At 34.7% G+C, this 13,901-nt stretch overlaps 1 protein-coding gene across 1 annotated transcript in view; it reads right to left on the bottom strand.

Moving 5' to 3' along the window:
- FOXP1 (forkhead box P1) overlaps positions 1–13,901 on the bottom strand; it is a 265,651-nt gene that overhangs the window by 172,520 nt on the left and 79,230 nt on the right. Inside the window, 1 exon segment of the mRNA XM_074284103.1 lies at positions 96–188. Within this exon segment, the coding sequence (XP_074140204.1) occupies positions 96–188 (93 nt within the window).

Genomic DNA, 13,901 nt, shown 5'->3' with positions numbered 1-13,901 from the left:
TAAGAAAACATTAAGCATTTTCATTGGATACCCACCCTATGACAGGGTGCTTCTGGTCCCTACCTCTACCTCTTTTTTTTTTTTTTTTTCTTTACCTGAAGAGCTGGCTGTTTGTCATTCCTCTTGGGGGACTTTAGTCCACTAACTTGTTGCTGTTGTAGAAGAAGCTGTCTTGCCACCTGAAGAGCCTGGAAGGAAAGAAGGAAGGAAAACTTTGGCTTAGCATAGCACTCTGGGATGCTCCCCAAATTCCTGTAAGCCGGTCTCAAGAGTGGATCCCGATTTTGCCATGATAAGAAAAAGGCTGCAGTGCATAAGTCTTCTTCCTAGAATGACTCGATCTCTTTTATGGATCCTGTTGGCTCTGGGCCAATTTGTCAGAATTTAAAGGTACAAAAATCCATTTATTCAGAATTTCCCTGTAATCTAATTTGTAATAATGATGATGATCATCATCATAACTAGAATTTATGTAAGACTTTAAGGTTTGCAAAGTGCTTCCAGATGGTATTTCATTGATCCTCACATCAATACTGGTTGGGAGGTGTTTTCATTAATCTCATTTTGGAAATGAGGGAAGTCAAATGGCTTGTCCAGGACCACAAAACCAATAAGGTTGGTAATGAGGCAGGAATTCAAAGAAGGTCTTCCAGTTTGCCTGGATCTTTACCATGTATGCTTTACTCCGAGGCAATATTGCCAGGAGATGCCAGGAGCAACTGAAAGAATTAATAGGAGACAGGAAACTATCTTTTCTATTATCATATTCTTCATGTTACAATTATATTCTTCAATATTTCACCTGGATTCTCATGTAGAATAAGAATACAAATAAAGAACATTTCTTTGTGCTGACTAAAATAACTTCTTTGTGATTTGGGGATATAAACAGATGCATCATAGCAGAAAAGATATGATCAAAAATGGAAAATCAAAGAATGTCTAGCTAGTGATTTTCTTTAACCTATCATCTATTGAAAGGGAATGATGCTAAATGATTATTTTAAAAATTGAGAGTTTATACTTTTTTTCAGTTGAAAGTCAAGTTATTTAAGTTGGAAAGGACCTAGTGGAGAATTAATTAAACAATATTCAAAAACAGGACAAATCTGAATCTATTTATCAGAGCTTCCTAAAGAAGCAAATAAAATTGTGAATATTTGTGAAAAAATCAACAAATCTAGTTTTCCAAAGTGTCAATCAAGGACTTGTCTAGATATGCGCAGGTGATTATCAACACAGTCAAAACAAAAATTTCTAATAAGAAATTGTGATTTTTTTTTGGTGAAGAACACATGGAAAAAGAAATATTTCCATGATAATCAAGGCTGTGTGACATTAGAAATAAAGAATGGAAGTTCCCAAAGACTCTGACTGTAATTCACTTAAAGGATAATATTTTCTGAGTCAAATCATCCAGCAGCCAAGAAATTATACCTAAAGAAGAAAAAACTGAAAACAGAGCTATGATCTCATTGATGCAAATTTTCTCTCCAACAATTCTGAGGCAGACAATAGCTCACCCATGCCATGTTCTCCTGTAAATTCACAACCAGTCGCTTTCTTTACTTGCTTTCTCTTGACATAATGAGGATAGCATTAAAGAATATAGAATATGATTGTCCCTCTCATGTGTCATGTGACCATCCAATTCTCTTATTATTTTATATATTTATTTCATAACTTTTCTTAAATAACACAACCCTTGGGAGAGCCTGAAATACAAAGTAACTCCATAGAAGTAATTGTGCCTACCAAACATCAAACCAAGCCACCAACTGGCTTAGTACATTCAATGGGAAAAAACTGGTTGAATCAGCTTGTTGACTGAACTGAGCAGCAGACCAAGAGACATCCTTGGATCCTTGTCTAAGATGGCCAGTCACTCGACTTTAGAAAGTTACACTCATAGATGCTGTCACTGTATTAGTGAGTATTGTCATTATGTACTTGAGAGAGGTGTCTTCCTATTTATTCTAAGGATACTTATACATTATTTGTTGTGCAACATCTTGAGGCTATCAGAGGTGTGAAAGTTACAAGAAAAGATATAGTTGGAATGGTGGGAATGTCTCATGATCCACATGTCCTTGGCTCAGATAAAAGGAAAGTATATGTAAGAAGTGATCAGAAAGAAATGTGCCCAGCTTGAGGGACCTGATGATGTGGGACCAGCAAGAAATAAACCTTCTGCTCTATGGCCAGAATCTTCAGCTGGGTGTTGTTCTTGGAATTTGAAAGCCAATGGTATTTTAAGTTTTGGTAAGAGGTTCCTTAGCAGCTTCCTTTTGGAAAAACAGAAAAGGAAAGGGAGAGAGAAAACGACCAGAATGGGGACATGGAAAAAGATTATGGGAAGGAACTCACCCATTCACCCACTTTGCCATCCTCCCCACAACCCCATGTCCCATGAAGGCTTACTCCCGACTGCACTCACCACAACCAGCCCTTGAGATGGAATGGACAGTCTAGCTCGGCTGTGAAGAAAGAAACATGTTGGAGAGTGTCTGCCTGCAAGAGCCTAAAGAAAAAGGCTGTCTGAGAGGGACATCTGGAAGCCGGGACGCCTGGGAGAGTTGCCTGAGACTCAAGCCTGCTGTCTCACTGGAGGATTCACCATCGCTGGACTTAGGGTTTCCTTGTCTCCTTGGAGACGTTCAGTACATGCGTAGGTGTAAAAGTGGGCAGACTGAAGATTTCATTTATATCATATAAGAAAAATAGTCCCTTTGCAAGGTGCCTGCAGGAGCAAAAGACTTTGTTGCTACTCTCTTCAGGTCCTGAGCAATTTATCTTGAAGGGTTTATGGCTTTTTCATGGAAGAAAGGGAAGTGTTATAAATTTCAAGCATGAAATTTAGAATTCTCAGATCAATAAACTGGGTCTGGCTACTAGTTAGAAAGGTAAGGAGAGAGTGTAAGCAACAGCAGTTAGGTGGGTCGGAGTAATATTTAGAGGAAAAGTGAAAATAAAAAGCTAAGTATATTTGTAATTCTCTGTTATAGTGGGAAAAGCCTCATTTTGGGATTAGAAAATCTTACCCTAAATTCTGGTTTCATCCTTGCTTTCAGCTTGACCCTGGCCTAAGTCACTTAGATTTTTTTTAATGATTCCCAGTTTCCTCATCTCTTAAAGAAGGGTATTAATTTTGACTCAGAATTACTGGAGTGTAAAAGATGTCTTGCACAGTAGAATACCATAGAAATGTGCTATTATATTCAAATTCAAACAATACTGCTCCATGTAAAGAGCTCCCTACATGTACCAACAGAAACGTTCCCTTCCTAGCTAGCAAGCTTCCAGTCTTTTCTTTCTTCAATTATTCTATAATAATGTTTGGGACTTAGTATCACCCACCCATTCATCGTCAATGGAGGCTCCATTGTTCAAATGTAGTAGTGTTCTCTACTCAAGTTAATTAAAGGAGAACTTAAAATTAAAATTAAAATAAACATTTCTTGAGTACTTATTATATATGTTTTTGAATACCAAGGTGAAAGGAGGACGGGAGTTTGAAGCTCACAGCATAGTTCCAGTCATTTATGGTCTCTCTGAGGCTCAATTCTCTCATCTAACAAATGAAGAGTTTAGACTCAGTGACTTCTATGATTCCTTCTAGTGAAATGCCTGGCACAGAGTTGCCAGTGCTAAAATGATGAGATTAATAATGACATATTTTGTTCTTGTTGTTTGAAGAGGAAATAGCTCATCATTGATGCATTAAAAAAAATACACAGAAGAGAACAGAAAGGAAATTCAGAAGGAAACAAAGATAAACAGGATAGCTTTGAAACTAACACTGAATGTATTATATACTACAAAAAGACCTATATTTAATAGAAGTGTGTGATTTCATATATAATCTTTTTCTGGTGTACTTTAGATAAGGAACTTTTTGTTTTTATAGCATTTGTTAAATTCAGAATTTAAAAACATAATTGAAATGAAAGTAAGAATTCAATTTAGTCTTAAAATACACATTGAACACTTACTGCAATAGAAATGGTAAGAGTAAAGGCAACAGAAATAATATCAACAAGTGGTAATGAGGGCTAGCTTTGATTTGTAACACAGAAAGAGAGGAAGGAAATGGGAATTATTGAACACTTATTCTGTGCCAACTGCTGTGTTAAGTAGTGTGGGATTAAAATTTTAAGCAAAAAAGAAGATGGTTTATGATCTGAAAGTCAATCTACTTGGGAAAGACAAAACAAAAAGGAAGTTGAAAAGGAATGGGGAGAGTCTAAATGTATTCAACAATGGAAAATGATTTTGAAATCCAAAATGACAGAATCAAGGCCAGAAGCAGAATGCAGAAGAACAAACTGGGTCTCTTTTACAAAATGGAGGCTCCAAAAGAAAAAATTCATCATTTGAAACTCGAAATTCAAATTTTCAAGCAGAGACAGATAGGGTAGTAAGCCTTGTGCAGGAATATTCCGAGGTGCAAAGGCCGCAGAGATGGCAAGATGTTCTTGGGTGACAAGGCCCCAGGGTGTGGGGAAAGTTGCAGAGTAAGAGTACAGTAGAAAAAGGATTTTGAAGTTCAGAAACTCAGGACAAGAGGAGAAGAAACGAATGTGAAAGATCTTGAAAGTTACTGAAGAGATTGAAACAACAGAGTTCTGTACTAGAGAAAAGAGATGAAAAGGGAGAAAGGGTGAAAAGCAACCACAAAATCCTAACCATGAAAGACTGTGTGAACTGCAGGTACAGCAACTAAAAGAAGGAAGGCTAAAGGAGAAGCCAGATTTAGTGGAAAGAGCATAACCTAAATACTGGAATGTTGAGTTTGGGACGCCAGAGAGACATTGAGGAAAAGTTATCTTTTTGGCAATTGAAGCTGAAGGTCTGGGGGCACCAGAAAGATCAAGGCTGACGCTATAGATTAATGAGCATAACATTTCTGAGATCCTACATGTCAAATAATGAGTCATATTATCATATAGCTTGGATAATTATCATAAAATTCCAATCATATATCTCCCTAGCATAACTCTTGGCTCAAAGTTTAAAGAACTTATAGAGAATGAGGTCTATTCTAGTCAATTCAAGGAAGACAGAACCAGAGAGTCATATTTCATGTAATAAATATTTATTTAGTATCTGTAAAGATACAAAGGAGGAACATAAAGAGTCTCTGCCTTTAAGAAGCTTACAATTACAGAATTCTCAAATTAGAAGGAACCTTAAAAATCCCTCATTTTACATATGGGGAAATTGAGGTACAAAGAAGCTAAGTCACTCAATGAATTACTAACATAGAAGAAAATAGATTCCAAGAATCCTTATTTTTGCCCAATAATCTCTTCACTACAGACAGGATGACAAATTTTTTCAATAAAATAACTATATCACCACGACTAATTACTGTACCAAAAATGTATAAAAACAGAATTACATAAAATGGTTCTGAGACCCCAGGATTGACAAATCAAAATTACTACTCCCATCAGTAAATCATTCAGCTTCACTGATAAACTATTTCTTGATGCTCCAAGGCAAAAGGCAAATATACTCAAAAGGCAAATGTGCCACGAAGATAAATCTATGTGAATTATAGAATCTAATCTAGAGAAATGTATAACCAATCTACCAATCACCTGAGAGGATGGTAGAGTGAAAACACCACTGGACCTGTCTTCAGAAGATCTGAAATGAAATCTTAGTTATACTTAGTTATACTACTTGCTATTTAACTGCTGTAAGCCTCAACTTCTTAATTTAACATCTTGATATAAAGTACTGAGAAAAAAGGTGATGAAAGTGTTTTGTAAATTGTTAAGTAATATGTCAAAGATAATTTAGTAAGAATTACAAAGCTATCAGTTAATTTTAAATGTGCATATAGATAGAATTCAGTATTGGAAAGAACTTGGAGGCTATCAATTCCAACCCATACTTAAAAGGAATCCCCACTATAATAAATAGAATAGACAGTCCTATATTCTATTCAGCCTCTGTTTGAAGACTAAATGATGAAAAAGTTATCACCAGAGGACGCCTCTGAAAGTCACAATGATTGACTGCACATAGGGATCATGGAACTCGAAGGTGCTTTAGAAGAAGAGGAAACTCATTTCTGGGGTGGTTTTGTAACTTACCCAAAGTTACTTGAGTTATGTCAAAGATGGGAGTGGAACACAGGTTCTCTCATTCAAAAGCTAGTGTTCTTTCTACTGTACCAGAGGGTAAATGCTATTCATTTTTTTTCAATATATTTATTGCCATAGTTTTTTTTAATCCTTTTCATGTCCACTAAAGCTAACCTTAAAGAAAGGAGTAGAAAATAAAAGGTTGACTTTATTACTGGACTATAACCTTATCTCTGAGGCAGTTTAGTGTAGCTTCATTACTTTAAAGAAGATAAAATAGAGAGAGAGGTTAAATGTCTTGTCTAAGGACACACAGGAAACAAACCAAACAACAACAACAACAACAACTAAGATATGAGCTTTGGAAATGTGCTCTGACTCCAAATCATTATTTTGATGAGGAGAATAACACTTTGCATGACTACCTCCAATAAAAAATAACAAGATGTTTAGTTGTACCAAAAAGGCATGTTGTCTAGTGCATATTTCATATAAATGAACTTCTGAACAATTCAGTTATTTACAAATGATTTCATCTAAAATAGCTGTCTGGACCTGAAAATATTTGCATCATATTGCCACAATCAGGGCTTTATATAATCATTTCTACCATTTGGTTCCTGAGATGCTTGAGTTAAAGATACCTGTACATGTGTGAATGTATGTATGCATATGTATGTGTGTGTGTTCGTATATATATACATATATATTATGTGGTTCATGCTTTGAAGACTTTTTACTGTCTTACTGAAAGGTTTCCCAAACTGGACAGATGCAACACTTCATTTATCAGAGATATACCACATATTTGGCACATGATGGTAGTAAAAAGACCTGAGTGAATCAAGGAATTGTTTTTATTTTCCTGAAATACTTCAGAATAATGATAAACACTTGAATTACTAGAATTTTTGTGACTTATTGCTCTGTAACAGTCTATTAGACATATTTCCTTCACTCATTCACAAAATATTTATTATGATTTTAATAGGTATGATGTACTCTGTTTGGCATTAGAGAAGATAGAAAAATAATTAAGATATGATCCATACCCATATGTATCTTGTCAAGATTTGTATCTTTCCCCCCCTTCATTACTATTTAAAATTATGGGCCTTAACAAAAATAGTAGATAATTAGTAGTTCAGACTGAAAAAAATGAAATATATTCGGTGTTCATGTTTAGGTCATACCTATAAGTTAAAAGTGACAGAACTGACAAAACTGATTTACAGATTTGTTCTTGCAACAATAGAGCTACCAAGAGGATATTTTATATAGCAAGTAAAATAATAACAAAATTCATTTAAAAAGATCTAGAAGAATGATAAAGAAATAAATCAAGTAGGAATAAAAGAGAACTATTTCTTCCAGATTTTAAATTATATTATAAACAACAATCATCAAAAAAATTTGGTACTGGTTAAATAATGACAAAGTAGAATGAGTAAATGAGTAAAAAAAAACCACAACTGAATCCATTATCCAGTGTATATACGTTTGATATATATATATATATATATATATTTTTTTTTTTTTTTTTTTTTTTTTGCTGAGGCGATTGGGGTTAAATGACTTGCCCAGGGTCACACAGCTAGGAAGTGTTAAGTGTCTGAGATCAAATTTGAACTCAGAGCCTCTTGACTTCAGGGTTGGTACTCTAACTACTGCACCACCTAGATGCCCCTTGATATACATAAATTATTTAAAAAACAACTCTATGTGACAACACTGGCAGAGAAAACTGGAAAAGGAGTCTGGCAGAAATTAGGCTTAGGACATTATCTTACACCATATACCCCAATCAACTCAAATGAATGTTATCTGCATATTCAAATTCAACCATAAAACAATTAGAAGAGAGTTCCATTAGGTACTTTTTATAACTCTGCCTATGGGGTGAATTCTTAACCAAAAGACAGGCAATTACAAATGATAAAACAGATAATTCCAATTACATGAAATAGAAAAAAAAATCCAATGAACAAATTTAAAGTAGAATAAGAAAGGATGTATGTGCTTAGATAAAAAATATTTTTTTCCTTTGCATTATCTGTTAAGGATTTTATATACAAGAAAAGCAAACAGCTAACAAAAATATATATATATATGACAAAATGACATGTGCCAATAAAATAGGTAAATGATATGAAATAACAATTCTCAAACAAAATGTAAATTGCTACCAACTATATGAAAGAAAACTCCAAGTCACTAAAAACAAGAGAAATACAAGTCAAAATTCTCAGATCTTAATTCAACTTAACACATTCTGAAAGATAATAAATAATGGGAATTGGAATAGTTAGTATTGGACTGATTATAGAAAGAAAAGTACACTAATACATTATTGGTAGAACTGTGAATCAGTCCAACTATTCTGAAAAAAAAATGTTTTTGGACTTATGAGATGACTAAAATTCCCATATCTTTTGACCTAGAGAATACAATGCATGGTATATGCCTACAGTAAGTAAAGGACAAAAAAAAAATCTTATATACACCAAAGTTTTTATAGCAGCCTTTTTTATAATAGCAAAGATTTGAAAACAAAGTAAATCCCCATTAACAGGAGAACATTCAAACAAACTGGCACGTGGTAATAAAGAAAAACTACAGTTATATAAGAAAGAATGACTATGATGAATATAGAGAACTCTGGTAATCTTTATATCGACTGATACAAAATGAAAACCAGAAAAAAAATTACAAAATGACTACAGCAATGGAAGTGGAAAAACCTACAATATAAAAAACAAAACTGAATAGTATTAAATTATAACTAACAAATTTGGTGCCAAAGAAATACAACAAAAAACCTTCCCCCTTCTTTTCTAAAGGAGAAGGAGAGGACAGGTATTGGTGACTACATAATATAAGCTTTTTCAACATGCCTCCCTTCCTACTTCTTTCTGTCATTGTCATAAAAAATGATTCTGAAAATTTCTTTTTAAAGGAGAGAAGAATGTTTTGAGGAAAGTAGATAACGTAATAATGTACAAATATTTTAATAAGTATAGACTTACTGCCTATCAATCAGTTATTCCTGAAGTTGAACTCTATTTTTTTCTTGAAATTAATTTATATTACTTGTATAGTGATACTTATTCTTTTGTTTTATTCTGTTTTAGCAAAAATTATTTTTATAAACAATATTTTCCACAAATTTCTGACCTAAGAGAAATGTCCTCTCAGGTAATTTGAAACACTGAGATGAGAAGATCCAACAAAATATGGGTCTAATGCACAGCACTCTCTTATTATTAGAGAGTTGAGAGAAATGTTTTTTTTTTTTTTTGCAAGTCAATCCTGCTAATTGTCACAGTATAAAGGCAAGTTTGAGTCATTCACCCTTCCTTTAGTTTCTTTTTCAGAGACTCTCCCCAACTCTGAAGACCAAATTGCTTCAAATATAATTTCAAGGATTTGAAAATCCCTGCCATTGGGGGTAGGAGAAAAAGCCAGTAATAAAAGGGGGAAATAGGAAGCTAAGTAGTAAAGGAGTCCTATTTCCTTTCTTAATTTCTTATATTTTACATCAAGTCTATCTAATCTGACTGAAGGCAGTCCAACCCCAGCAACCAGCTACCATCATCACAGCAGCACTCATCACTAAACATGATTTGACAATCTCTCTGTAGAAAGATCCAGGATTGAGTTAGCACAGAAACTCTGTCACCCTCTTTCTTTAAACCTAGCAATCATTTCAGTTCTGAATTGAAAAGGAAAAGGTCTGAGAATCGGTATTTTCTTTTTAAAGACAGTAATCGATAGAACTGAGCAAGTACTTACAGAGAAATCGGAATTATTCACCTACCAAGAACCAGGTAGCTCTCTTACTTTATTATGAATGAAAACAATCTACTATAAAATTTCACCAGTAAACTTCTTTGGAATAGCAGGCCAGCAGAACAGCAAGCTGAACTTACAAACTTTATCTGGTTGATCGCAGCCTGTTAGGTAGATAGACATCCCAACATGCAGACACAATGTCCCCAATATCTATAAAACTGGTATACATATAAAAGAGCAGGGACACATTCGATTCTAATGCATAAGAGGGCATTTCATCTCTCTGGCCCATCCAATTCTTGTTCCCCTTTCAGGGATTGCCAATAAAAATTTCAACTGACCAGTGGTAGTAGACTATCCAATTCACTTTGCTTGTGTCCCCAAAGAAGCTAGGAGATAACAAAATCTTTAAGTCAGCAGAAACACTGCATTTAAAGTGGTGACTTAGAAGGAAAGACTCTATGCACTACTCCTAACCTTTCAAGTTTTGATAGACCACTGAAGAAAATATCCTTTATTTTAGGGTCAATCACTAATATATGATATTTAAGCAAGTTGTTTCATGTAAGGATGTAAAACAGCTTGCAATCTTTTAAAACTACTTTTAAATCTAGTATACACATATACACACACACATATATGTAATAAATTGATATACTGGATGACTCTACATCTCCCACCCCAAATCAATATCAATGAAATGTTAAGAATTAAAACTGATATTAAAAGGACAGCAAATGGAAAAATTCAATTCCTTATCATCATTGCTGTCTCTCTCATAGGACAACTTCTCTAGTGGTCATTACTTCCCTGGATGTGTAAGTGTGGTCAAGAGAACAATGCATGATAAAGAATTATTTTTGTGAAAGAAGATAAAATATTTTCCTAGATTCCCGATGCTTTAATATAATTAGTTTGCTTTATTATGAAATATAGCTCTGGTCCTAGATTTTACATACAAAAGCAATGCTTTCCCCTTAGCACTTTATGGGAATTGGCTATCATTGCTGAGATCTATTATTTGTATTCCCTCTTTTTATTACTTTTCAATGGAATATAAGTACAAAAACATGAGCATGGATGGGTTCTCATGGTAGAATGAGAGCTTCTTAAGGGTAGGGACAGTTTCTTTTTTACCTGCATTCCTAGAACTGAGCACAGTGCCAAGCACATGATAAGTACATAATAATTACTAAATAATCATTGAATTGGATTGGCAAGGCGTTCAGATTATTTTCAAGTATTTTGAATTTCATCTTTTAGGTTGTTCCTCACTTATGTGAAAAAAAGAGAGAGAAACAAAAGGTTTCCAAAAACGAACATTAGTTTTGGGAAAGATAATTGTGCAACTTCGCTCAGGCACGGTGCCATGATTTGTAAGCCCCAACAACAAGGCCAGGTTCTCATCCTGTGCAAAAGCCCCAAGAATCCATCCATACGGGTTATCAGAAACCTACAGAGAGTTGCAATTATTCTGTTACGTGAACCATACCAAAATGAAACCAAGAGGGCCATTTGGGATCAAGGAGATTCTTTAATTATTTGAGATGATGGGGAGAATCTTCTCAGACAATCAGAATAGATCTTTTCAATACTCATACATTTGTGCACATATCAGTAGTTTTATATATATATGTTTATTAGAAAGATAATAGACAGGAAATTTCATGAGAAGAAAGACAACTCCATCTCTTGCAAAATCAACTGAAACAGGTTTAATAGCTGTAAATAGGCAGGAAGTCTGTTTGAAGTCTCTTACAAAGGGGAGAGGGTGAGGTGGGGGTGGAGACTCCCACCATTCCAAGGAGTCACAGTGCCCCATAATACCATGTTGGGGCACTAGTTCAGTACTCACTAATGGAGCAAGTGCCAGACGCTGAATCACCAACACCAATTCCTGCACTACCAGAGTTTTCTTTGGCAGTGATCCATCCAAGTACTGACCATGCCTCAGCCTGTTTAGCTTATGAGATTTGACAAGATCATGGTCTGGGGTGCTATAGCTGCAGGCCATGTCAGCATTGCAATGAAACACAATCCAAGTTTATTATAAAATGTATAAAATATCAAGTTGGAAAGGCGGTGTCCAAATCTTGGTTTTGTTCCATGTTCAAGATGAGTGCTTATTAAAGAAAAATAGAATCAACCCCACTCTTTCCAGGTTCACTGTATAGTATGCATGACAAATAAGGGTGGTGAATCTAAGAAGATGTCAAAAGTTCTCTCTTAACCCTCCATGGTCTGCAGTGGCCCTTTGACCCAGAAGGCCATGTAAGAGACTTGATTATGAATACGGTAGATTCACTTTTTTGTATATAACAAAGTAATTTTTTGAAAATATGTAAATTATCTGAATACATTTCTGAAAGAATGGAGAATTTCCATAGTTTCACTGGCTATTCTGATGATAGTTATTATTCCAACAGATCCCTGGATAGGGTATTTTTTAAAAAATATTTACTTTTCACTGTTCATGTTTTGGATGTCCAGTATAACATTAAGTCAGAAGCACTTTGCTGGGCCCACCTCAGGAAGATGATGATGATGACGATGATGCTAACAACATTTATACAGTTTTTTAAATTATGCAAAGCCATTTTAAAGTATTACCTCATTTGAGCCTCACAACAGCCCTGAGAGGTAAGTTCTATGGTTATCTTCATTTTTACAAGTCAGGAAACTGAGAAAAACAGAAATTAAATGACTTGTTAAAGATAGTAAATGTATGAGGCAGGATTTGAACTTCTGTCTTCATGATACAAGATCTAATGTTTTGTCCACTGTCTCTCTAAATAAATGAGGGAAAACCAAAGCCTTAGTTTTCTCATTACTCAATGACCTTGGGAAAGTAACTTCCATTTCCAAAAAAAATGGAAATTTGTTGTCAGGCTCTTCTATGAAATGAAGGAGTGACTTATTTTGCATATATGAATAATGAAAGCAATGGCCTTGGAATCAGTCAAGAACAGACTCCTATCTCCCTTCTAATCCCCTATGTCTGACCATACACTTCATCTGTAAATAAAGGCAGATACCATGAATAGTACTTATTTCACAGAATCATTATGAAAATCAGAAAAAAAATACCTTTGTAAAAGACTTTTGGAAAAATAGGAACCCACCGAAACAACAACAACAATAAAATCTTTGGCATTTAAAGTCCTTCCCAACATGTCCCTTTCCTACTTTTCCATTATTTTCATACTTGATTCTCCCATTCCATATACTCTATGATCATATTATGCTGGTCTTGCTTACTCCTTACATATGACATGTCTCGTGATGGTACATTTTCATTGGCTGCATGGATGCTCTGCCTCTTCAATTTCATCTCCTGGCTTCCTTCAAATCTCATCTAAAACCTCTCTTTCTGCATGAGGGTTTTCCTACATTTCACCCATCTCAGCTACCTTTCTCTTTAAGATTATCTCCTATTCACATTGTGTACATAGGCTATATGTATTTTTATGTTCTCAATCCTATGAAGACAGGTGCTCTTTAAGGGAAGGGCAATGTTTTTACTGTTCCTTCTATTCCTGATACTTAGCATAGTAACTAGAACATCTTAAGTGCTTAATAAATGCTTGACTGATTAAATAAAAACCTGCTATTAATATATGCTACATATTCACAGAGAAACAATAACAAAACTTTATAATGATGAAAAGTTGTACAAATATTATTCCATTTGGTCCTCACAACTCAGCTAGATGAGGAATGCATGTAGAGTGATTTCCACTTTACAGATGAAGAAATTCCATATCAAACGTTTCAAGTCATCCATCTGGGTCTCAAGGATACTAAGGGGAAAGATATTTTCTGACTCTGAATTCTGGGATCTTTTTCACTTTATTTTTATAACTATGTGGAGGATGGAATTGAAATGGGTGAGGCTCAAAGGCCAATTAGAAGATTAATGCAAAAATTTAGGTGAGAGGTAAAAAGAACCTTAGGGTAAGGACAGATTACTGAAGAGAAAGTGTTCATGCAGCACTATGGAATTACACTGCTCCT

The sequence above is a fragment of the Sminthopsis crassicaudata genome, chromosome 1 (genome assembly GCF_048593235.1).
Source record: "Sminthopsis crassicaudata isolate SCR6 chromosome 1, ASM4859323v1, whole genome shotgun sequence".
NCBI classification, from domain to species: Eukaryota; Metazoa; Chordata; class Mammalia; order Dasyuromorphia; family Dasyuridae; genus Sminthopsis; species Sminthopsis crassicaudata.
This window is presented reverse-complemented; position numbering and strand designations above follow the sequence as displayed.